Source organism: Scyliorhinus canicula, chromosome 2, assembly GCF_902713615.1.
Source record: "Scyliorhinus canicula chromosome 2, sScyCan1.1, whole genome shotgun sequence".
Classification (NCBI taxonomy): Eukaryota; Metazoa; Chordata; class Chondrichthyes; order Carcharhiniformes; family Scyliorhinidae; genus Scyliorhinus; species Scyliorhinus canicula.
Window position 1 is genome coordinate 94,010,833 of NC_052147.1, and position 26,316 is coordinate 94,037,148.

The 26,316-nt window shown below is 48.7% G+C and overlaps 1 protein-coding gene across 2 annotated transcripts; it reads left to right on the top strand.

Moving 5' to 3' along the window:
- Positions 1 to 2,542: 2,542 nt before the first annotated feature.
- Positions 2,543 to 26,192, top strand: LOC119956249 (intelectin-1a-like). 2 transcript variants are annotated; one of them, XM_038783297.1, is made up of 8 exons: positions 2,543 to 2,580; positions 3,997 to 4,102; positions 4,993 to 5,139; positions 16,673 to 16,920; positions 21,838 to 21,996; positions 23,463 to 23,583; positions 25,517 to 25,620; positions 25,950 to 26,192. In XM_038783297.1, the coding sequence occupies exons 2-8, from the start codon at positions 4,033 to 4,035 to the stop codon at positions 26,100 to 26,102; spliced, it is 1,002 nt and encodes a 333-aa protein (XP_038639225.1). In that variant the 5' UTR covers positions 2,543 to 2,580; positions 3,997 to 4,032; the 3' UTR covers positions 26,103 to 26,192. The 2 variants fall into 2 exon arrangements, with proteins under 2 accessions (XP_038639225.1, XP_038639214.1); XM_038783286.1 differs by having other exon boundaries at positions 2,554 to 2,600.
- The last annotated feature ends 124 nt before the right edge of the window (positions 26,193 to 26,316 follow it).

Below are 26,316 nucleotides of genomic sequence, written 5' to 3' on the forward strand. Positions count from 1 at the left end.
CCCACCACCCTAACCCCCATACCCACACCACCCTCACCCCATACCCACATCACCCTCACCCCCATACCGACACCACCCTCACCCCCATACCCACACCACCCTCACCCTCACCCCCACACCATCCTCACCCCCATACCCACACCACCCTCACCCCCATACCCACACCACCCTCACCCCCATACCCACATCACCCTCAGCCCCACACCCACACCACCCTCAGCCTCACTCCCACACCATCCTCACCCCCATTCCCACACCATCCTCACCCCATACCCACACCACCCTCACCCCCATACCCACACCACCCTCACCCCCATACCCACACCACCCTCACCCCCATCACCCCACCCCATACCCACATCACCCCACCCCCATCCCCACCCTCCCCCCACCCCCATCCCACCACCCTCACCCCCATACCCACACCACCCTCACCCCCATACCAACACCACCCTCACCCTCACCCCCACACCATCCTCACCCCAAAGCATCCTCACCCCCAACCTCACCCCCACACCCACACCACCCCCACCCCCATACCCACACCACCCTCACCCCCATACCCACAACACCCTCCCCCCCATACCCACACCACCCTCACCCGCACTCCACCCTCACCCCCATACCCACACCACCCTCACCCGGCCCTCTCTCCCACCCTCACCCTTGCTCCCACACCATCCTCACTCCCACCCTCACCCCCATCCCCACACCACCCTCAACCCCATACCCACACCACCCTCACCCTCACCCCCACACCATCCTCACCCCCATACCCACACCACCCTCACCCTCGCTCCCACACCATCCGCACCCCCATACGCACACCACCCTCGCTCCCACACCATCCTCACTCCCACCCTCACACTATCCTCACCCCACACCATCCTCACTCCCACCCTCAGCCCCCACCCCCATCCCCACACCACCCTCACCCCCATACCCACACCACCCTCACCCTCACCCCCACATCAACCTCACCACAAACCATCCTCACCCCTGATGTGTTAGGCAGGTTGGTTCGATGTGGACTGCACTCGATGCAGGGAAGCCAGAAACAGACGTGAAACACTGGAGAAGATCCAACACTTTTTTATTCAATGATAGAACTGATCAACATATTCGGCTGCGGGTCGACACAATACTGAACTGACTGGAGACCTAATAGTAGCCTGACCAGACTTACTAGCTACTGCATGGTGTTTGCACTTGCCAGCTCGTGAATTCTGACTGTCTCAGTGGCTGAGTCCAGAGAGAGCGGGAAACCTAGTGCCCTCTGGCTTTATAGTGGTAGCATCCTGTTTGGTGATTGGCTGCACTGTGATGCGTGCTTACTGGTCATCCTGTGTGTCAATCACTGCCTGTCTGCACCTCATTCTATACATGAGTGGATATTATGACAACCCCCACACCATCTCCCCACACCCTCCTCATCCGCACACCATCCTCACCCCACACCATCCTCACCCCGACCCTCACCACGACCCTTATCCCCACATCATCCTCACAACCCCACACCATCAATCACTCCCATAATCACTCCTCTCCATGTCCTATCTCCTCTCTCTCCCTCATCAGCCAAGGCTTCATGATATTTAGCTTGTCATCTGTAATTCGCCTCAGTGGAGGCAGAGAATCGCGGAGGTCCTGGGGAACACCGGCCAAGCTCACGAATGATATGCCAATGGTGTTTACTATTGGCCATTCAGCCCATCGAGTCTGCACCCATAAGGTATACTCTGTTGTGTTATGCCGCTTCGTGTAGCATAAGCTGCTTCCTTGATGTATGCTTTGACAAAGGAAGCTCCAGACTATGAAATTAGTTCAATATGTTTATTGAACTATTAATACAGTTCTTAAATGAGTTCTATTCTCTGCTAATCTAACTGTACTAACTCAGTCTAACTGTACCAGCTTGCTCTCAGCCACGTGCTGGGGTGTGATGCTGCTGATCAACCCTGTCTAACTCTCTAGATGCCTGTCTATGGAAAGAGGCAGAGCATGGGTTCCCTGTCCTATAATGTGGGTTGTGAAGTGCCCCCTTGTGGTAATGTCACCTCTTGAGTGTCCTGATTACCCATTGGTTGTGTCCTGTTGTAATGACCCATTGGCTGCATGTCATGACATCTCTGGTGCGCCCTCTAGTGGTTACTTAGTTGTAGTGTATTTACATTAACCACTTGTGTATATACAGTGATGAATATCACCACACACACCATAACCCGATCCCTGCAACCCCACCCAACATATTGTACACTACTGTGCAAACTCCACACAAACAGTCACCCAAGGCCGGAATTGAACCCGGGCCGCTGGCTCTGGCTAACCACCGTGACACCCAATATGGAAATCAGGTGAAGCAATTTAACGCTTGGGTTACAGAGAAAAGAAACTGATCTCTTGTTGTCTTAGATATCTTGTTGATTATTTCAGGATACCTACCGTACAACCAACTGGTGTCAGCTTTCAAAAATCCATCTTTCCTGTTGATAGATTGAGGGGCGGTCACTTGATTGTACAGTATAATAGTCCCCCCATGTCAGTGGTGTAGTTGTATTTGTCGCCAAGTTGTCGAGACAGGTAGGAACTTCCAAAATCAGGTATCTGGATAAATGCATTTCTTTTTGTTTCCACAGAGTTTGAATTCAGGGAGTGGGAGTGTTAAATATCGATGTTCATGTACAAGTAATTGAAAGTATGTCCCAAGTATTGGAACTTTGAAAGATGTTGTTTTATAAATTATAATGATCCAAGTATTGTTGTCAATTTGCAGCTGATAGTCCTTGCTGCTCTTTAAGCATAAATCCCACAGGAACTTGCGTCAAGGTTAAATACAGAAGTCAAAAGGTTGCTGCTGGATTCATGCCCTAATTAACTTCCTGGCCTTGCTGTCTGGCGTCATCTTTAATTGCATTGAGTGATGTTAATTTTCGATAATTAACCGTTAGTACAAAATTAATTTGACACTGACAATTATGCCATTTTAAGTTGAAGTATCGTTTTGAAAATGAGGTAAGTAAGTTACGGTCAGTCAGCCTCCCAGGCACAAGCCTGGAGTTTCATTCTTTCATGGTGTGAAGTCGTTTGGATACCTATATTAAAAAATATATTATTTTCCTTTTCTTTTTACATCTCTCACTCTGAACTTGACATTTCTTTTCCTCTATATTTCTTTCTGGACCTGACTTGACAGTAAATTCTTTCTTTGACAATTTATTATTTATTTTTGGGATGTGGGCATTTGTTTCCAATGCCAGATTGCCCCGAAGAAGGTGGAGGTGAGCAGTTTTCTTGAACCACCCAGTCTACAATGCTGTTAGGTCAGAAGTCCAAGTTTTTGACACAGTCGCAGTGGTGGAACAGCAATATAGTTCCAAGTTAAGATGGTGTGTGACTTGGAAAAAAACATGCAGGCGATGATGATCTGATTCATCTGCTTTGTTTGTCCTTCAAGGTGGTGGAGATTACAGGCTGTAAAGTGTTGTTGAAGGAAAGTTGGCAAGTTGTTGCAGCGCAGCATGGTGGCACAGTGGTTATCACTGTTGCTTCACAGCGCCGGGGACCCAAATTCAATTGCGACATTGGGAGACTGTGTGGAGTTTGCACGTTCTCCCCGTGTCTGCATGGGTTTCCTACGTGTGCTCCAGTTTCCTCCCACAGTCCAAAGATGTGCAGGTTCGGTGGTTTGGTCACGATAAATAACCCCTTAGTGTCCAAAGGTTAGGTGGGGTAATGGATTTGGTGCAGCCTAAATAGGGTGGCCGTTCCAATGTTAGGTGCAGAGTCGATGGACTAAATGGCCTCCTTCTGCACTGCAGGGATTCTCTGATGGCTGGCACAGATACAATGGGCTGAAGGGCCTCTTTCTATGCTATAAAACTCTATGATCCTCTATGATCATGTCAATATGTAGAATTAATGAGTTAATACAATATTCAGAACGTCAGCAGTTAACATACGTTTTTAATCAGGCCTTCATTGATTTAACTTTTCCAGAGTTATAGCTAGTGGCTGAAAAGCTATTGTGAAGACATGAAGGTCGTCCTCCTTCTCCTCTTTGTCATTACCAATACTGAACAATCCCCTGCTCAAAATGTAGAAGGTGAGTGACGATGCCATCACATTTAACCCTTTGTTTGCTTTATGAATTGAAACTGGTTTCCTAAGGCAGTGGGTAGACGGTACAATTCAAGTTGGATCGACGTCTCTACCATTTGATCCTTTCTCAGCCTGGGTGTCCTTATGCCCTAGAGCTTGGGAAGGGACATGCAATCCAGAGTTCATATTCCTGCAGACATTCTTGTCAGATGTTCATTGAAATGTCATTGGGTGAGGAGAGTATTGGTTCTCTGGAGAGAACCTGTGTGGTATTCACACCAGAAGAACAATCAACTCAGCAATGTCCAGAAGACAAGTAGAACCTCTGAACTGCATCACAACGGACACCTCCTTCTCCCTCTATTTTGTCCTTCGCCCTGTGTGGTTCTGACTTCTCTTTATTTGTTCCACTCTTTCTGCATGTCAGCACGTGTGGTTCTTTCAATCTGGATGTTTCTCCCTTCTCTCACCCACTCTTTCTCAGATTCTAACTCTATCTTTGGCTCTGTTGTCTCCTTCACCATCAATGCACCGATTTCTTTTCAGTCGCTCTGTACATCTGTCACATTGTCTCTCTCTTTATCCTTTTCCGTTCCCCTCTTCGTGTCCCAGAGATCTCTTTCAGCATCTATCTTTTTCTCTGTTTCCTGATTCGCCTCCGTATCTTCTCTCAATGTCTCATGGTCCCTGACATTGTCTCTTTCTCCTCCCCCACTGAATCCAATCTCTGTGTCTGTGTCCCTCTCTGTATCTGCTCCTCTGTCCCTTTCTCAATTTGTGTCACTCTCTGCCACATCCCCCTCACTGCCACCACCACATTGCAACAGGCCTCTCTCTTTCGTTCTCTATCTCACATTATCAAATGATACAAAATATATCCTTTTTTGGTTTAAGGTGAAGCTGACACTGGAAAGCGTGACATTTCAATTCTCAATGAACTTGGCAACTTGGAGGACTATGGCTGTGGAGATGGACACAATCAGCACTGCACTTTAACAAGAAGCTGCAAGGAGCTCAAAGAGAAATATCACATCACCCAAGGTAAATGTTTTCAAGAACAAATGAAATTGTTTCATAATATTAATGGTATTGATATAAACACCGCCTCACATCCCATGATAGGGGAAGGTGGTCAGGGCAGAGTTTAAAGAGCGAAATACCTTGAACACAATCTCAAAATGCTGCACACACTTGCTCAGTGACACATGTCGTTGTGGAGAAACAGGTCACTTAATTAACTTGTTTAAATCAAGCTCCTGCCAGGTACTTATGAAGCCAATTTAAAGTTTATTCACTCCCGGTTTCAGGAAATTTAATTGTGAAAGGAAAGCAGGAACCAGGACCAGGAGGAACAGGTGTGCCTTCCCTGGCTGCAAAAAGAAACCTTTAACCAGCTCTCTCCCAATCACGGATCTCTACACTTGTAGTGATCCTGGCCTTTTCCACCCCACTAAGTCTTGCACCCCCTCCCACCCACACCCCTCCCCTCCCTATCTCCCCTCCCTGCCTTCCAATCACAGCCTTTCATCTGGACATTTGCCAATGCCTCCCCTACTTCAGATAACAGGTGTCTTGCTGCCTCCCAATCAGAAGCTTCCACTGTCCTGATTGGGGCCCTTCCACCCTCCTGACCACAGGACTTTCCCCCTCCAGAGCACAAGCAACCCCCCTTCTAATTGCAGCTTTCCCTCTTCCAATTGTGGCTTTCTCCCCACCTCGAACATGGGCCTCTCTGCCTTGCCAATCTTTCCACCCCTTCCTACCTCAACTGTTGACCCTGTCAGTACTCCAAGTTGCAGATCTCTCCCATCTCCAGTTCACTAACCTCTCACTCCTCCCAATCACAGGCTCCATTTGCCCTTGTGGTCACAGTTAAGTCACCCATCCCAATTGTGGCCGCTAATCACTTTCAACTGTGAAGCTTTTTTTACCCTCTCCCAATCTTAGCCTCCCCCACTCCCATACCTGATTACGTGCTACTCTCCCCCACTCCTGGGGCACAATTCACACCCCCCCCCCACCCCCACACCGGGTGGGAGAATCGCTGGGGCGCCGAGAGAGTCCCACCACGCTGCCCCGGCACCCGCACGTGATTCTCCCACCCCCCCAAGTTTCACGGCTGGCCGCTCGGAGAATCGCCGCTCGCCGTTTGTAAAGACTTAATTACCTGCTAATGCTCGCATTCTAAGCATTGTCTGGCATCTTTGAATTGTCTGTATATATGTTTCTGGAACATACCTCTTCAATCATCTGAGGAAGGAGCCGGCTCCGTCCACACCTGGTCGCTGCTGGCGGGAACAGCGCAGGAACGCTGGGGGGTAGGCCTGGCTGGGGGGGGGGGGGGATCCAGCACTGTGGGGGGGGCTCAAAAGGGGTCTGGCCCCCGATTGGTACCCACCGATCGGCGGGCCGGCCTCTCCGAAGGAGGAACTCCTTTCTTCCACCGCCCCGCAAGATCCATCCGCCATCTTCTTGCAGGGCGGCCTCGGGGAGGACGGCACCTGCGCATGCGTGGGTTGGCCCCGGCCAATCTGCGCATGCGCGGGTGATGTCATTTACACGGCGCCAGCTGCGTAATTTACGCGGCGCCGCTCCTATCCCCCCCGGGGGTGGGAGAATAGGGGGCGAGGAGCGGCCTCCGAAGCCGGAGTGAAACAGTCCGGTTTTCACTCCGGCGTCGGGACTTAGTCTCCGGATGGGAGAATCTCGCCCCTGATCTCTGCCTCCTCTCGATAATGCCCCATCAAACTTGATGTGGAGGTGCCGGCGTTGGACTGGGGTGAAAACAGTAAGAAGTCTTACAACACCAGGTTAAAGTCCAGCAGGTTTGTTTCAAACACGAGCTTTCGGAGTACTACTCCTTCCTCAGGTGATTGAAGAGGTATGTTCCAGAAACATATATACAGCCAATTCAAAGATGCCAGACAATGCTTAGAATGCGAGCATTAGCAGGTAATTAAGTCTTTACAGATCCAGAGATAGGGGTAACCCCAGATTAAAGAGGTGTGAATTGTCTCAAGCCAGGACAGTTGGTAACCCCATTTGGCCCATATCCCTCTACGCTCATCTTTCCCATATCACGGTCAGAATGCTTTTTAAAAGACATAATTGTACCCTCCCCTACTACTTTCCGGCAGCTCATTCCAGACACTCACCACCCTCTGTGTGAAAGAATTGCCCCTCTGGACCCTTTTGTATCTCTCTTCTCTCAAATTAAACCTATGCCCTCTAGTTTTAGACTCCCCTACCTTTGGGAAAAGACATTAACTATCTGCCTTATCTATGTCCCTCAATTGTCCACTGTGAACAATGCCACCAATCTTGCTGTCATCTGCAAACTGACTAACCATGCCTCCTAAATTCTGATCCAAATCATTAATATATAGAGCAAATAACTGGATTCAGCACTGATCCCTGAGACACACCGCTGGTCACAGGCCTTCAGTTTGAAAAACAACCCTCCACAACCACCCTTTGACTTCTGTCGTCAAGCCAATTTTGTATCCAATTGGCTGCCTCATGCTGGATCCCGTGAGACTTAACATTCTGCAATAACCGACCATGCGGTACCTTGTCAAAGGCCTTGCTAAAGTCCATGTAGACAACGTTGACTGCACTGCCCTCATCTACCTTTTTGGTTACCCCTTCAAAAAACTCAAATCAAATTTGTGAGAATGATCTTCCACTCACAAAGCCATGCTGACTGTCCCTAATCAGTTCTTGCATCTCTAACTGCTTGTATATCCTGTCTCACAGAATACGTTCGAAGAACTTACCCACCACAGACATTAGGCTCGCTGGTCTGTAGTTCCCAGACTTTTCCCTGTGGCCCTTCTTAAACAAAAGCACAACATTTGCTACCCTCCAATCTTCAGGCACCTCACCTGTGGCTGTCGACGTTTCAAATATCTCTGCTAGAGGAACTGCAATTTCATCCCTAGCCTCCCACAACGTCCTGGGATACATTTCATCAGGTCCCGGGGATTTATCTACCTTGATGCCCTTTAAGACTTCCAGCACCTCCTTCTCTGTAATATGTACACTCCTCAAGACATCACTATTTATTTCCCTAAGGTCCCTAATATTCATGCCTTTCTCAAAAGTAAGTACCGCTGAGAGATATTCATTTAGGATCTCATTCATCTCTTGTGGATCTGCACATTGATGTATTTGTTTATCCTTAAGAGGCCCTACTCTCTCCTTCGTTCCTCTTTTCCCTTTATGTATTTGCAGATGCTCTTTCGATCCTCCTTTGCCTTATCTGCCAAAGCAACCTCATGTCCCCTTTTTGCCCTCCTGATTTTCCTCTTGACTCTACACCAACAACTCTATACTCTTCAAGAGATCCACTTGATCCCAGCTGTCTATGCGTGTCATATGCCTCCTTCGTCTTTTTGATCAGGGCCTCAATATCCTGAGTCATCCAGGGTTCCCTACTCCTACCAGTCTTGCACTTCACTCTAAAAGGAATGTGCTTACTCCGAATTCTGGCAAACACACTTTTGAAAGCTTCCCACTTACCAGCCGTCCCTTTGCATCCCAATCAACTTTTTAAAATTCCTATCAATACCATCAAAATTGGTCTTGCCCAATTTAGAATTTTGGCTTTTGGGCCAAATCATTCTACGTAGGTATCTTAAAACTAATGGAATTATGGTCACTGGTCCCAAAGTCTTCCCTCAGTAACACTTCTGTCACCTGACCTCCCTTCTTTCCCAAGGTGAGGTCAAGTTTGGCCCCTCTCTAGTCGGGCCATCCACATACTGAATGAGAAACTCCTCCTTAATACAGTTAACAAATTTCTCTCCATCCAAACCCCTAATGCTATGGGTGTCCCAGTCAATGTTGGGAAAGTTAAAGTCCCCTATTACCACCCTATTTTTCTGGCAGCTATCTGTAATCCACTTCCATGTTTGCTCCTCAATTTCCCGCTGACTATTTGGGGGCCTGTAGACAATCCTATCAAAGTCATCTCTCCCTCCTTATTTTTCAGTTCTACCCATACAGATGCAGTGGGCGAATTCTCAGATATATCCCCTCTCAGTACTGCCATGGTATTCTCCCTAATCAAAAATGCAACTCCCCCCTCCTCTCTTACCTCCTGTTCTACCTTTCCTATAGCATCTGTATCCTTGAGCATTGAGCTGCCAGTCCTGCTCCTCCCTCAGCCATGTTTCAGTAATAGCTATAATATCCCAGTCCCATGTACCCGTCCATGCCCTGAGTTCATCTGTCTTACCCACCAGGCCACTTCCATTGAAATAAATGCAGTTTAACCTAGACTTCCCTTGTTTCATTCCCTGCTTTGTCAGATCATCTGTCTGGTCATGTTTTGTACACTCTCCCTGTGTTTTATTTCTCTTAGCTTTACTGGACCCATTCACTGAGTTCTCCACAGTATCAGTACTCTGTACTATGGCCCTTTTTGATTTTTGACATTGGTTTCTCTGCCTTTCATTTTTCCTTCACTGCCTTTTGTTTCTGTCCCCACTTTACTTCCCTCACATCCTGCATCAGTTCCCATCCCCCTGCCACATTAGTTTAAACCCTCCCCAACAACACTAGCAAACACTCCCCCGTCCTGCCAAGGTGTAGACCATCCGGTTTGTACTGGTCCCACCTCCCCCAGAACCATTTCCAATATCCTAGGAATTTGAATCCATCCCTGTTGCACCATCTCTCAAGCCATGTATTCATCTTATCTATCCTGACATTAATACTTTGATCAGCACGTGGCACTGACAGCAATCTTGAGATTACTACCTTTGAGGTGCTACTTTTTAGTTTAACTCCTCACTCCCTAAATTGAGCTTGCAGGACCTCATGTTTTTTGCCGATATCATTGGTGCCTATATGTACCATAACAGCTGGCTGTCACCCTCCCCCTCCAGAATGTCCTGCAGCCACTCCGAGATATCCTTGACACTTGCATCAGGGAGGCAACATACCCTCCTGGAGTCTCGATTGTTTCCACAGAAACTCTTGTCTGTTCCCCTTACCATTGAGAGCCCTACTATAGCTCTGTCACTCTTTTTCCTGCCCTCCTGGGCAGCAGAGCCAGCCACGGTGCCATGAATTTGGCTGCTGCCACATTCCCCTTCTGAGCCAACCTCCCACCAACAGTGTCCAAAATGGTACATCTGTTTTGGAGGGAGATGACCGCAGGGGACCCCGGCACTGCCTTCCTACTCTTCCTCTGTCTGGTGGTTATCCATTTCCTATTTCCCTCAGTAATGTTTAACTGCGTGTGACCAACTCACTGAACGTGCTAGCCACGACTTCCTCATCAGCATCGTGGATGCTCCAAAGTGAATCCATCTGCAGCTCCAGAGCCGTCAAGCAATCTAACAGGAGCTGCAGTTGGACACACTACTTGACGTGAAGGAGCCAGGGACACTGGAAGGATCCCTGAATTCCCACATCGCCAGAAGAGGAACATGGCACTCACTGGTCTGGGATCTCTTGCCATAACTTAACCCTAAAGTTAACTTATAACAACAACTACAATGCCAAGAGCAAAAATGAAAAAAAAATAAAAACTACATACCAGACACCAGCCAATACTTACCTATTCATCGATGTAATTGAGTTGACTTCTCCCAGAATCTTCTTCTGCCATCTCTACTGGCCAATGATCTTCCTCCTGTTTGTCACTGGATGGGTTCTTCAGCTACCCACAGTACAGTCGAGGTGACAGAGTTGACTTCTCACAGAATCCTCTTCTGCCGCTGTGAAGAGAGGAAAATAAAGGGTTTTGGAATTCAGTAAATTTAAGGAGACTGGGCTAGATTCTCTGGTGCCCAAACGTGTGTTTCTCAGCGGCGCGCCAATCAGTGGTGGAAGAGTTCTCTCTTCCTGTCACTTACCATTGGGATTTCCAATTAAAGGCACCCCATGCTGCTGGGAAAACTACAGGCAGGGGTGCACTGCCAGTGGGAAAATAGAATCCCAGAGAATTACGGCCACATTGAGTTGTTAAGTATCTTACTGGTTGACCTTCGTGTTGTGTATATCATTGTTTAATAAACATTTGTTTTATTTATCAGAAAGGCACCCTTCTCTGGTTTTCACATATTTACTCACATTTTACCAAATTACAAAATTACAGTTGCGAGCAGAACTGGAATTCTCCGTTTCGGAGACTAAGGGCACGATCGAACCAAATGGGAAATACATCCCACAGTGTGCGCTATTAGTCCTGTTTCCTGCACTGAGAACCCCGCTTGCCGGAACTCCTCAATGCAGGGAGAGATTGGGATGTCATTTTTAAATAGCGTCTCGATCTCTCAAGCCCTCACCCCTCCCAAAGCCCCAACGCACCTTGAATGGGGTCCTCACCCTCATCCCATGTGCACAGCACCCCTGGACCTGATCATCGTTGCGCAGAAAATGCCAGCTTGGCACCTTGGCAATGCCAGCCTAGCACTCTGGCAGTGCCCCTGCCAGTGCCACCTGGGCACCTTGGCACTGTAAGGCTGGCACCCATCTGGCAATGCCAGGGTGCCAAGCTGGCACCAGCAGTGCCAGGGTACCACCCTGCCCAGAGGGCAAGCACCTGGAGGCCTCCCATCCACTCGGAGACCCACATGAGTGCCGTTCATCTGGTTTGTAGAGATCAGTACTGAACGGTGCTTGCCTGAGGTTTCCAAGGCGAAGGAGATAGGTCACAACACCTTGGTTTCTCAGGAAACTGTATGTTAGAGTGAGACTAGCTGTCTCACCGTAATATGCAGATTTTTCAAAAGTTATCCCACAATGGGTGGGCTTTACATTGCGATTTCTCAGAAGATCTCACGAGGCGTGGTGAGCCAGGTCGATTCTGGGAGCGGGGTCTCCCGGCAGTTACCAGCCATGTTGTGCTGCGGCACGCTGCTTTTTGGACACAGCATGGCCAATAGATGGCACCTTAAGTGTTGCCGCCAGGACTGAATTGTCTGCGTTTCGCGTTCCCATTGGGGGCGCTGTTTGGGAGCGAGTGCAAATGAGCAGCACTCTGTCAACGTGAATCCAGAGCATTCCTGCTGCGGCCTGATTCACTGGAGCCAATATTGGTGCTGGAGACGCTGACAAGCTGGAGCTGTTTATAAGCACTCTTCTCCCCACACACTCTCATTCCAGCCAAGAAGATGGTTTCCAGAAGACCAGTCCTGAGATTCACAGTCAGCTTGATCGAATGCTGGATACGGTGGAGAGGAGGAACACCCTCTTCTCCAGGGTGGGCAGGACATTCAAGCCCACCATTGACAACAGAGCCTGGAAGGAGCTGGCAGAGGTGGTGAGTGCTGCCAGCCTCACCAGGAGGTCTGGGAGCAGGTGGCGTAAAAAGTTTAATGACCTTCTTCGGGCCCCTCGGGTGAGTCACCATCTCTGTGCCAGTTGCATCACTCACATGCCTCACTCCTCACATCACCATCCACTCCCCAAGGGCCAAACAAAACCCACTGCCTGCATCTCCCTTACATGCCACCCTCCACCAAACCCCAACACCTTTAGCCAGGTACCTTGCACACCACGAGAAACCCCTCCCAGCGTCTCACCATGTCCTTTATGTGTCCACTAGGACATTGCAGCCCATAATTGAAAGAAGCCCAGAAAACCGACAGACATCCCAGGTCTGTGTGTGGAGACCCACATGAAAAACAGAGGGCAATGGAGGTAGACGAGAGGTTAGTCTCGGAAGCAGAGGTCGGCATACATCAACCAAGTGTGCTCCTAATTCAAAATGATGTCCCTACAGCAAGTGAGTCACAGCTCCCTCACAGACCACACCTTCCCAAGATCTGACCATGTCTCTTGTCTTTTGTCTTGCAGGACCACCATCAGACGAGGCTGCACCGTCCAGGGTCACTGCCCCCAGCCACACCACAGTTCACCCCGGAGTACCAGTCTGGGGAAGACACTAACTTCTCGTCACTGCTGTCACCTGCACCCTCCACCATTGCAGAAGCTATCACCTCAATGCTGCAGCACATCAGATGGAGGTCGGGACTCCCGCGGGGAGCAGGCAGCCGGAGGGCTGCCCAATTCCAGCAAACAGTTGTAGCCCCGACAGGTGTATCGGGAATGTATGATCCCATCACTGGTGGAGATGCAGACGCAGAGCCAGGATCTACAGGAGGGGGTGTCTGCGACATTCCAGCACCTGTAGGTGCTGTTGGAGGACTCAAGATGTCCACGTCTTGGGGGACTCTGTGCAGTCGGTGGCTGACAGGCAGGACATGGGAGCCCATTCAGAGGCAGACATAGGCTGGGCCCACATGGACATTACTGTGGCGCTCCAAAACTTGACCCAGTCACAAATGGCCATAGCTGAGTGCATCAAGAGTATTGGCCGGGCGCTGACTGACCTTGGCCAGTCACAGAGGGACATGGCACAGTCTCAGAGGGGTATAAATGAGACAGGGAAGGAACTGTCTCACTCACTGAGGGACGTGTCCCAGTGCTCCATGGTCAAGGGCATCGAGGCCCTGGTTCAGAGGAGAGTGGGCCTCCGGAGCTCACTCCAGCTTCACCTGGAGTAGCCCAGGGGCCCTCAAGCAGGAAGGAGGATGTTTGAGGGCCCATCCCGCAGGGGAGGTGCTGGAACACCTCAAGAGCTTCCGAATCCTCCCAACCTGACACTGGCGCATCTGATGGGCAGTGGGCAGAACAGGATGGCACATTGTCACCTGTGACCCCTGATGGTCGGGGGGCTGATCCAGTTCCAGGCCATCTGAAGAACGGCTGCGAAAGGTATTTCAGGTCAGAGGGCGAGAGACACAACAAGCTGCCTCCACATCTGATGTGCTGTCTGGGGTAGCACCCAGAAGGAGTGTCAGAGCACGGAAAATTAGAAAGTTGGACACCACTTAAGTTGGCGTGGGTATAGCACAAAGGTCAGCTGGGGTCAGGGCAAAACAATTTACATAACCACCAGCTTTTACACAACATTCAGACCTGCCTCTATCCTCTGAAGAGTATTAGGGATGGGCTGGGGCTGGGTGCAGAGGGTGTGATGTTGTGTGTGTGTGGGGGGGAGGGGGGGGTGGCAGGGGGAGGCGGGGGTGGGGGGTGGTTGGGGCAGGTTTGCCACGGTGGGGAGTGCTTGATTTGCGGGTGGTGAGCTGGATGCTGGAAGATGCCATGGGGCATGGTCACATGACACTTGACATCCGGCGGTGTCACGACACGGTAGTACAGTGGTTAGCACGGTTGCTTCACAGCTCCAGGGACCCTGGCTCGATTCCCAACTTGGGTCACTGTCTGTGCGGAGTCTGCACGTTCACCCCGCGTCGGCATGCGGTTCCTCCGGGTGCTCCAGTTTCCTCCCACACGCCAAACATGTGCTGGTTAGGTGGATTGGTCATGCTAAATTGCCTTTTGTGTCCAAAACAATGAGGTGGGGTCCCTGGGTTACGGGGATAGGGTGGAGATGGGTTTAAGTAAGGTGTTCTTTCCAAGGGCCTGGGCAAACTATATGGGCCGAATGGCCTCCTTCTGCACTGTAAATTCTTTAACTCGATGATCGCACCTGGGATCACCCTCAGCAAGAGGTGGCAGGGAACAGGGCCAGACATGTGAGGCTGCCTTGTATGACAATGTACCCAGTGATTGAGCTCTAACCTTTCACCATCTCCAGAACCCACCCCCCAAAGGCTATATGGCTGGTGAGATAGATGGGCCAGTCCACCTGCAGGGATTATCTGGACAGACAGTGGAATGTGATCCTCAAGACAGGAGTCAGACTTTGTCAAACAATAAGGAGCACCAGAGCTCATGTCAGTGAGCAGCCATTGTCCTCCGTCCCATGGACAAGACCCACTGATACTGTCAACCTGTGGTAATCCTGGTCAGACCCCCGGAGTGGGGAGGGGGAGGTGGGATAGTGGGATGGAGTGAAGGGCTGTGAGGTAGTGAAGGTGAAGTGAAGGGAGAAAGGACAGGGAAGGTGGAGTGAAGGGAGGAGGGACAGGGTGGGGGTGAGCAACTTGGGGGAAAGGAATACCATTTGGAAGGGGGATGGAGAGGTGGGGGGAATGGTGAGGTGGGACAGGGCGGAGGAGCTGTCAGTGATCATGTCCTTCATCCAGGCAATTCAGCAACCACCAGCTCTGGAAAAAGCAGCAAAATGAGCAACAGAGCAGCTACAGCCACTCAAGGTGGATTGGCCACGCTAAATTGCCCCTTAATTGGGGAAAAAAAAATCTGCACTCAGTGCTCTCCACTTGATTTTGCTTCAGGTGATTCAATACTGACAGATGCAATAACAGCACTCTAGCGGTTTTGTGCCAAGGCAATAACAGGTACCACAACAAATATGTAAACGTGAAACAAGGTCGGAGCGGTGATGTCACAATGATTCTGGCTGGCTAAGTTCTCAATTATATCAGGGACTACGATCACCTAAAGCACAAGCGTTGAGGAAGTAACACTAAAATCCTGTTGAATTCCAAATCATTACGCTTGTTGTATTTATGGAATTGTAAAGAAATGATTTGAAGAGTTAAATCATGAAACTAAAACTAGGACCAATGTCAAAAAAACCCAGTACAATGTCCTCCAATGGGTTTTTGCTGTTGTGATGGTTGTCCTAACCATCTTCAGCTGCTTCATCAATGATCTTCCCTCCATCATAAGCACAGACGTGGGGATGTTTGCAGATGACTGCACAATGTTCAGCAACATTTGCGACTCCTCAGATAATGAAGCAGTCTATGTCCAAATGCAGCAAGAGCTGGACAATATCCAGCCTTGGGCTGACAAGTGACAAGTTACATTTGCACCACACAAATGCCAGGCAAAGACCATCTCTATAAGAGAGGATCTAACCACCACCCTTGACATTCAATGGCATTACCATCGCTGAATCCCCTACAATCACCATCCTGAGGTTACCATTGATCAGAAACTGAACTGGACTAGCCATATTAATACCTGGCTACCAGGGCAGGTCAAAGGTTAGGAATCCCACAGTGAGTAACTCACCTCCTGACCCCCCAAAGCCTGTTCACCATTTACAAGGCGCAAGTCAGGGGTGTGATGGAATACTTTCTACTTGTCTGGAGGACTGCAGTTCTAACAATACTTAAGCGGCTTGACTTCATCCAAGACGAAGCAGCCGCTGGATTGCTCCCCCTTGCACAAACATTCAAACCCTCCACCACTGACAAAGGCATCCGTGTGTACAATCTTTAAGATGCACTGGAGTAAGTCACCAAGGTTCTTTAGACAACACCTTCCAAACCAATGATCACCACCATCCAGAATGACAGGAGCAGCAGATACCTGGGAACCCCACCACCTGGAGTCTCCACTCCAAGTCACTCACCACTCTGACTTGGAAATAGGACAGCGTTCCTTCAGTGTCGCTGGGCAACATCTTGGAACTCCCTCCCTAACAGCATAGTGGGTGTACCTACACCTCAAGGACTGCAGCGGTTCAAGAAGGAAACATACCACCACCTTCTGAAGGGCAACCAGCGATGTCCACATCCCATAAAATGAATTTTTTAAAATATTTAATGTACAGAGCCATGTCTGCTCTCTAGCACTCTGATTCAACTTATTTGCCTAAATATTATCCTTTTCACCTTAGATGGTATTCAACGCTTGGTAAGCAGCAATGGCGAATTCTACCAAGCCTTTTGTGACATGACCAGTAATGGAGGTGGTTGGACTCTTGTTGCAAGCATCCACGAGAACAACATGTACGGGAAATGCACCAATGGGGACCGCTGGTCCAGCCAACAAGGGAATAATGCTAATAACCCAGCAGGAGAAAGGTCATGGGCCAACTATGCAACGTTTGGTTCACCAGAAGGAGCAACTAGTGATGACTTCAAGGTAATAAGCTTTTGTAAAATCTCTTTGTTTAAAAAATACATGGTTCATAATGGCTGATGGTAATGGGACAGCTGAACAGAGTTGAAACAATGAAGACAAATGTGGAAAGAATGGGAATTCTAACTGGAGGAGCTGAGGGTGGCTTTGTAATAAAAGAGGAAGGACATCTATTGAACTGTCCCATTCAGTTCTGCAGCCCAATTGGCTCATTTCACTTGCCTCTTGTAGTCTTGCTGATTCACTAATTGGGGTTAGAAATAAGGAAAGTTCACGCTCCTAACAAGTAGAAGGGGGAAAGTCATCTCAGTAATTTCCTGATGACATTGAACAAATGTGACCAAGAGCCTGTCCAAGTGAAATTGATAATTAAATAGATGGACTTAAGAGAGGGCAGATGGTTTTTAATGTGGACATAAAGGGCACGATTCTCCCAAAGGGAGACAAAGTCCCGGCACCGGAGTGAAAACCCCGGTGAAGGAACCCCCCCCCCCCCCCCTCCAGCGTTCCCGCACAGTTCCCGTCGGCAGCGACCAGGTGCGGACGGCACCGTAGGGAACCTGTCGTGTTGAAGCGGCCGCACGGCCCATCCGGGCCGGAGAATCGGCGCAAATGGCGAGCGGCAATTCTCCGAGCGGCCCGGTGCGATTCTCGCGCCGCTGGTTTGGCGGGGATGGGCGAATCGCGGTAGGTGTCGGGCGGCGTGGCGCAACTCGCGTGGCGCCCCACCGATTCTCCCACCCAGTGTGGGGCAGGAGAATACCGCCCAAAGTTCTACAAAGTAGAAAGGTAAATATAAAGTAAATGAAAGATAAAGGGAAGTGAATTAATAAAGAACATAGAACAGTACAGCACAGAACAGGCCCTTCGGCCCTCAATGTTGTGCCGAGCCATGATCACCCTACTCAAACCCACGTATCCACCCTATTCCCGTACCCAAAACAACCCCCCCCCCCCCCCTTAACCTTACTTTTATTAGGACACTACGGGCAATTTAGCATGGCCAATCCACCTAACCCGCACATCTTTGGACTGTGGGAGGAAACCGGAGCACCCGGAGGAAACTCACACACACAGGGGGAGGACATGCAGACTCCACACAGACAGTGACCCAGCCAGGAATCGAACCTGGGATCCTGGAGCTGTGAAGCATTTATGCTAACCACCATGCTACCCTGCTGCCCCAAACAAAGACGATACAGAAATGTAAGTACTGATCTCTGACTGAAGCAATGGCTGGGATTCTGCGTTTCCTGTTGCTATGATCGGGAATGCTGATTGGGCGGAGAATCCTGTGTCAGCCCAAAAATGGGATCGGTGCCGGCCGGATATCTCTGGTTCCACCACGCCGGTCATAGCAGGATTCCCACCCGGCAGTGGCGGGAACATTGCAAACAGCTCCTTTGCATACATTTGATTGTGATTAATGGGCCGGAAGCACAAATCCCCAGCCTCCCCCACCAACCCCCAACCTCCCCCAACAACCCCCAACCCACCAACCCCCGGGATCTCCCGCCCCCCCCCCCCTAATATGTTGCTCCCAGCTGGGAGTCACACGGGAGTGAATTGGAGCAAGTATTTACAAACTGGATTCTGGTGCAATGGACTTGAGGGGGTGCAACAAGGTAAGTCCCTTTTTCATTGGCTACTTTCACCATTCAGCCCACACCACCCTCAGTCCCTTCTGTCTCATAGCTCACTTTGCCCCTACCTTGCTCTTAGCCTTTCACCCCAACTGCCCCTTAGCCTTTCACCCCAACTGCCCTTTAGCCTTTCACCCCAACCCCCCCTTAGCCTTTCACCCCACCTCCCCCTGAGCCTTTCACCTCTTCCCATGACCACAGCTCCCATTCCTCCCCCAAGGATTATCTCAGAATCACAACAGGATACTGGGCCTGGGTTGGCAGTATCAGCAGCTCGAGTCTGCGGGGTGGAGGATGCTGATGACTCACTGTGAGATGACCTCTGGTGCTCCTTATTGCTGACAAAGTATGACTCCTGTCCTTTAGCTAACATACCCCTATCCACCTGGATCATCCATGGGTGTGCAGTGAGGACACCTTCTCATGGGCCACATTATTTTGGGGGTGGGCTGGTGGCGAGATTGGGCACGGATTGGGCTCATAGACTTGGGATGCTGTCATACCAGGCAGTCTCATAGTCCCATGGCCTGTCACTTCTTGGTGAGGATTGGATACCTGTGGGACGTCCATGGGTCCAAAGTGAGCTGAACCCCCTCCCACCCCCAATCGTCAGAACCCAAGACCCAGCCCCAGCCCAACCTTCCCACCCCTGGAACAACAGTGAGAGGCAGATCGGACTGGTGGTGGAAAAGTGTTTAATGGGGCTTTTTACAGATTTGGTGACATTCTCCCGACTCACTATGTTGAACTTCACCCATGCTAACTTAAGTGTCATCTATCTTCCTGATCTTCCACGCTCTCCCGCTCATTCAAGATGTTCCCCAGATTGCACATCAGCAGTGGAGGCAGCCAGCTGCTTGTCTTGCCCTCTGTCCTGTGAGGCCCTTGGCAGCTGTCCTCTGGAGGGCCTGGGCCTGGATAGGCTTGGTCGACTTTTGGCTGTCACAGGTGACAACATGTCGCCCTGTTCTGCCTGCTGCCCATCAGATGTACCAGTGTCAGGTGGGTGGGATTCAGAAGAGCTGCAGTGTTCCAATGCCTCCCCTGCGAGAGGCCGCCTGATGGGCCCCATAATTTCCTCCTCCCTCGGGATGCTTGCTGGACTCTGGGCTCCTCCATGGGACAGAGGGGCAGCCGCAGTGAACTCCAGAGGCCTCAGCATCATCTGGCACTGCCAATCCTGGAGTGCCATTCTCATCTGAACCATGGTGTTGATGCCCTCAGCCATGGTGCTCTATGACTGGGACATGCCCCTGAGCGAGTGAGCCATGTCCCTCATTGCCTCGGGCATATCCCTCTGTGACTGGTTAACATCAATCTGCGCCCATACAATGCTACAGATGCCCTCAGCCATGACCCTGTGTGAATGGGCCAAGTTCTGGTGCGCCGCAATGTCCAGCTGGGCCTGGGACATGTACACCTGTGGCTGGGCCCTCTTGTCCTGTGCCTCAGCCATGGACAGCACAGTCCTAAGCCTTGGACATCCTGACACAAGGCTCTAATGTCTTGCCCCTTTCAGTGTTGGCCTGGGTGCCATGCATTGTCGGCAACATCTCCTGTGCCTGAAGGCGATTGGACTCCTCCAGTTGTACTTGCAGGCAATGGAATATAGCTGACACCCCATCCTGTACATTCTGGCTCTGAATTTATATCGGCACCACTGATGGGATAACCTCTTCCAGAAGCGCGACATCAGTATTTGGGGCAGCTGTTCCCTGGGATTGGGCAGCCCTCCAACCAGTTGCTCCTTCAGATGTCCCTACATCCACCTGATGTTCTGCAGAATGTGTGTGTGGTGCTGCCCAGAGGGTGACCGAGGAGACTAACTGCTGACATTTCCCACCAAGGCGATAGTATGACATGGGGTCAGATGTTGGGGAGGACCGGGCTGTGAGAGATGAAAGACTCACTTGAATAAGACATCTGGATAAAGTTGGATTGGACTTTCACTTCTTCAGTGCATGCTGAACTCCATGTCAGCCACAGCTTTCCCCCCGCCTCCCCAGCGCGTTCCATTGCCCGTGTGGACCCGTATGTTGGGCATGCCGCCTCCCATCTTCTGTCACTCCCTTTAGTTATGCCCCGCTTTATCATTGGGGATACAGAAAGGACACAGTGAGATGTCAGCACACCAGTTTTATCAGGGGTTTCTAGCTGGTGGTATATGGGAGCAAGGTGCCTGGCCAAGGAGAGGAGGGCATGTGTTGGGGGTTCCCGGAGGGAGGGTTCTGAGGGATATGCCGGTAGGCGGAGTATCACTGGCATATAAGGATTTGGGGGTAGATGTCAGGGGTCAAGGACGGGAGTGATGCCGGGGTCACACAGATGGCATCTCACCCGAGCTGCTTGAAGGAAGTTGTTCATCTTCCTGCAGTGTATGCCAGTCCTCTTGATCAGCCTGCCAGCTCTAACCGCATCTGCCACCTCATCCCAGGCTTTATTCATAACAACCGGCTGTTGTCTCCACCCCACCCTGGGGAAATGAGTGTCCCTCCTTCTCTCAATGGCGTCCAACATCCTGTGGATGTCCACATCAAGGAAGGGTTGCTCTCGTTGGAGGGGAGAAGGTTGTAAGGAGATTTAATGGAGATGTTGAAAATCATGAGGCCTCTGGACAAAGTAGCTGGAGAGAAACTGTCCCGTTGGGCAGAAAAATTGTGAACAAGAGAACAACAATTTGAGGTGATTGGCAACAGAAACAATATGAGCAAAGATTTTTCCACAGCAAGTGGTTAGAAACTGGAACACAACCGTATTTGAGAAGCTGTTCGTCGCTGGGGGTGGGGTTTGGGGCGGGGGGTGTGGGGGCGGGGGGGGGGGGGTGTGTGAAAAAGAGGAACAAATTTGTTCAGACTGTATGATTGATTGCTGGGAAAATATATTTCCCGGGGTGTTGTTATGTGTTGAAACCTGTTTTGATACATGTTTGTAATAAAGTATGTTTAAAAAAGAAACTGGAAAGCACTGACAGAGACAGCGGTGGAGGTAGATTCAATTGTTGCTTTCAGAAGGGAATTGAGTAAACACTTGAAGAGAAAATATATACTGGACTCTGATGAAAGGGTGGAGGAAGGGGATAACTGATGTGTTCTTTCAGAGAGATGGTATAAAAATGATGGGCTGATTGGCCTGTTTCCATGTTGTAGCCATCCTCTGATTGTATTATCAACTCCACACTCAGCAGCAGTATGTGACTTTGAAAGAGGTCGCCCTTAGTTACTGATGCTTTTGATGCTCCTGAAGTCTGCTCTGACTAACTGCATCTGTTTCCAAACAGAATCCAGGTTACTACGACATAATGGCTTCAGACATATCTGTTTGGCACGTGCCCAATGACACACCCGTAAGGAACTGGAAAGATGCAGCAATCCTCCGCTATCACACTGAAACCAGCTTCCTACAAGGGTACGGGGGAAATCTGCATCAGCTTTTCGATGTGAGTGTTCCAGCATTGCCTCAATTTCAGTGTAACTTTTGAAAAAGGAGGGGTTTTGGCCATGCATGAAATTGGGAAATTGCATCTAAAAGGGGCCCAAACATGAGTTGGTCAGGTTAAAACTCAAAATTCCAACAATTTTTATTTGCAATACCGCAGACTTAAAACGCTTCCACAAACAAGGGCAATTCGGCATTTTAAAAGAGTATTATTGTTTTCTCTTATTAAAATATTCCTTGATGTATTTAAGAGTGGTAACCTATAGTAGTATCCTGTGAGTGTCCCTTTAAGAAAGGTTTAGTCTTTTATTATGCGACTTGTAACACATTGGGCTGTGGCTGTCAGGTGAGAGGGTTTTTTTTAGGTTTCAGTTTGACTGCTTTGGATTACAGAAGGAGAAGTGTTTTCCCTATTTTCATTTTATGTTCCAGTAAAAAGCACATTGGGTGTGGGTAACTGTCTTGGTAACTTTAAGATATAGTTGATTTCTGGAAGGAGTTTGAATCTGTTGCCTGGACCTGGATCAGAATTTCAGGAAAAGGACCAGTCCCATTCAAGTTAGAATACAGTGTGCTGGGCCATGACCTTGAAAAGGGGCTTCGGTTTCTTGGATTTTGTTATTGAATTGGAACAGCTAAGGTGGTATTCTTTGATTGTTATACATAGATTACTGTAGCTGTCTTTAAGTTTGTAATTGATACAAATTATTGCTGTGTTTATATGTATATAGATATGTATATCAGTTAACTACATTCTCAGAATAAACCTTGTTTGGACTAAAGTGTCTTGGAAGTCTCATCCTCATCAAATACAACATAAAGGTTGTAGGTCAGGTGAACTTCATAATACACTTTATAGTTTCTAAGCCCTGGCCCATAACAATAGTTTTATTAACGTAGCCTTGGATAAATATACTAATCATGCAGCCTCCAGTGCTCTCTGGGAAGAGAATTCCACAGACTAATGCCACTCTCCGAGAAAGAAATTCTCCTCATCTCCATTTTCAAAGGGAGATCCCTTATTTTTAAACTGTGTCCGCTCATTCTGGTCACTCCCACACGAGGAACATCCTCCCGGCATCCACCCAATCAATCCCCTCAGGATCTTATAGGATTCAATAAGAACCCCAATCATTCTTCTGAACTCCAGTAGATATAGACCTAACCAGTTCAACCTTTCTTTAAAAGGTAAGCCCTTCATCCCTGTAACAAGTGAAGTGAACCTTCTTTGAAAAGCTCCGAACACATTTAAATCATTTTTCTAATAAGGGAGCCAAACTGCCCACTGTGCTCTGGATGTGGTTTCACCAGGTCCTGTACAGTTACAGCAGGAAAATGTTGCTTGGTAAGGGGGGAATTGCAAAGTTAGGAGAAAGTCGTAGAAGTGGGCACAGGAAGAGGAGGGTCATAGAAGGACAAGTCTGTGAAGGTGATCTTTCAATCTGTGAAAAATATGCTTCATTTCAGCAATACCCTGTCGAATACAACAAAGGGAAATGTCCAGATGATAACGGACCTTCAAGTCCTATCAGTTATGACTTCGGTCATGCGGAGAAGATAAAAAGTTTTTATGGGTCTAGTACTCATGGTAAATGCAAAATTTTCTCTTTTTTCCAGAATTAAAGTGCTGTGTCTTTAAAATGATTGATTAGTTGCAAAGTTTGAGAAAAGCAAAGAGTTTTCCCCTTTAGGTTCTGTTGTCCGTAATAATAATCTTTTTTATTATAATCTTTTATTGCCACAAGTAGGCTTACATTAACACTGCAATGAAGTTACTGTGAAAAGCCCCTAGTCTCCATATTCCGGCACATTCACAATGTCTAAATTACCTAACAGCTCGTCTTTTGGGAAGGATCAATCACACAATCGATGTGAAAGTCATAGTTGGAATAAATATCTTTCAATTGGCCAAATACAAAATTTGCCAAAGAGATTTTAACAGAATTGTTTTTTGGGCAGACTGATTGCGAATGCAATTCTATATGGAGAAGTACAAGGTTGCACGTGGTGCCCTGCACCACAGAATGACTTATCCACTTGCACCTACTCTCCTGTCCCGGGGTCTGGAAATTTTAACTTTTTTCAAGTATTCATCAGTTTTCCTATTGGAAGTTAATACTGAATCTGCTTCCAACAATCTTTGGATGTGTTCAAGGTCATATTTGAGGAAAAGATAGGAGACATGTGTACTCTATGAATGGGAGTAAAAATGGAACATTTAAGGATATCACCGTGCATGATATACAAAATGTGAGACAGCAATAAACAAATCAAATAAGATATTAGATTATGCAGCTAAAGCAATTACGTTCAGATCCATAGAGGTTATACTGAAGCTGGTGCCAGCCAGCTGGCATCCAGAGTACCATTGATAGTTCCCATCTAACTTGATGATAGTGGGATAAAAAGTCATGTATCCAAGAATTATTTTGAATTAATTTACAGGATGAGGTGTCTCTGGCAAGACCAGAAATTATTGCCCATCCTTAGTTGCCGTTCAGAAGGTAGTGATGAACTGCTTTCTGGAACTGCTGTAGATCCTGTAGGGACTCAGAGACTGTTAGGGAGGGAATTCCAAGATTGTGACCCAGCGATAGTGAAGGAGCGGTGATATATTTCCAAGTCAGGATGGTGAGTGACTTGGAGGGTAAGTATCAGGTGCTCCTTGGCATCTGCTGCTCATGTCCTTCCAGATGGACGTGGTCATGGCTTTGGAAGGTGCTGCCAAAGAAACCTTGGTGAGTTCCTGCAGTGCATCTTGGCGATGGTAAACATGGCTATCGCTGTTCGTCAGTGGTGAAGGGAGTGAATATTTGTGGAAGGAGTAGCAATCATGCGGTCTACTTTGTCCTAGATGGTGCCAATCTTCTTGAGTGATGTTAGAGCTGCACTCTGTGCTGGCACCACTGCCACTGGAGTTTGCCTCGTGTCTGTGTGGTTCCCTCCAGGTTCCCCGGTATCCTCCCACAGTCCAAATATTTTTTTTTTTTTAAATAAATTTAGAGTACCCAATTCATTTTTCCAATTAAGGAATTTAGTGTGGTCAATCCACCTAGCCTGCACATCTTTGGGTTGTGGGGGGAAACCCACGCAAACACGGGAAGAATGTGCAAACTCCACATGGACAGTGACCCAGAACCGGGATCGAACCTGGGACCTCGGCGCCGTGAGGCAGCAGTGCTACTCACTGTGCCACCATGCGCCACCATGCTGCCCTCCACAGTCCAAATATGACCACATTAGGTGGATTGGCTATTCATAAGCGGGGTACTGGCTTACAGAAGTAACATGGGGGCCCCGATCCTAGGCAGGGTACTCTTTCAGAGGGTCAGTGCAGACTCGATGGGCTGAATGGCCTCCCTCTGCACTGTAGGGATTCTATGTATTATCCAAAATGGCATATAAATGTTGATATTATCAATTGTTTACACTGATAATCCATTGAAGTGTGACATCGAAAGCCCGAGAAGCCTAATTTCTATATCTAAATAATTTTGTGATTTTCTTTTGTGTGTTTGCAGGTGAATTTGACCCTGGCTTTGTGCAATTCAGGGTCTTCAACGCTGAAAGGGCAGCACTAGCCATGTGTTCTGGAGTGAAATACAAAGGCTGCAATTCGGAACATGTAAGTAAGGGGACTGCAGGAGAGAGGGTTGATAAAGGAGTGAATGCAAGTGGGTGGACGGGTGAGCAAACAGAAATTAAGTAAAGGCATAGAGAATCCACACAGGCTCTACAACAAAAATCAGGAGACGATCTAGGCTAATTTTGCTCTTTCGAACCAAATACTGTCCCAACCCAAATGGGAGTAACAAACTCCTCCTGCTTGTGCCTGCAGCTTTCTTGATCAGCACAGTTCAGCCTATGCCTCAATAGTACAGTAACTGGGTGCATTTGTCCATCGGGATGTCACTGGACTTTACTGTTAAGATATTTCAAATTATTTATGTCTAGGTCTGTATTGGAGGTGGAGGATACTTTCCCGAGGGTTCTCCAAGGCAGTGTGGAGATTTTGCAGCATTTGACTGGGATGGCTACGGCACAGGAAAATCGTCGAGTGCAACTAAGGCAGTGACAGAAGCAGCTGTCCTGATTTTCTACCGTTAACACAAGCCACATTGTCATGTGTGTCTCTTGCTTGTACACTGACAATTGAATGGAATGTACAGCATTTAGCATTTAAGATATTTTCAAAAATTGGCTTGTCATAACACTCCTCTTACTTCAGAAAACAGAAATTCATATAATCCCAATATTCAATGAAGGGACCAATTTGAAACATTTGGGGCGCAATTCTCCGACCTCACGCCGGTTTGGAGAA

Bases quoted from the DNA above. Each gene is read 5' to 3' on its own strand.
- LOC119956249 (XM_038783297.1), top strand. From the start codon at position 4,033: ATGAAGGTCGTCCTCCTTCTCCTCTTTGTCATTACCAATACTGAACAA. The intron at 5,140-16,672 runs GTAAATGTTTTC...TTTTCACCTTAG, and splicing joins GAAATATCACATCACCCAAG to ATGGTATTCAACGCTTGGTA. The intron at 16,921-21,837 runs GTAATAAGCTTT...GTTTCCAAACAG, and splicing joins CAACTAGTGATGACTTCAAG to AATCCAGGTTACTACGACAT.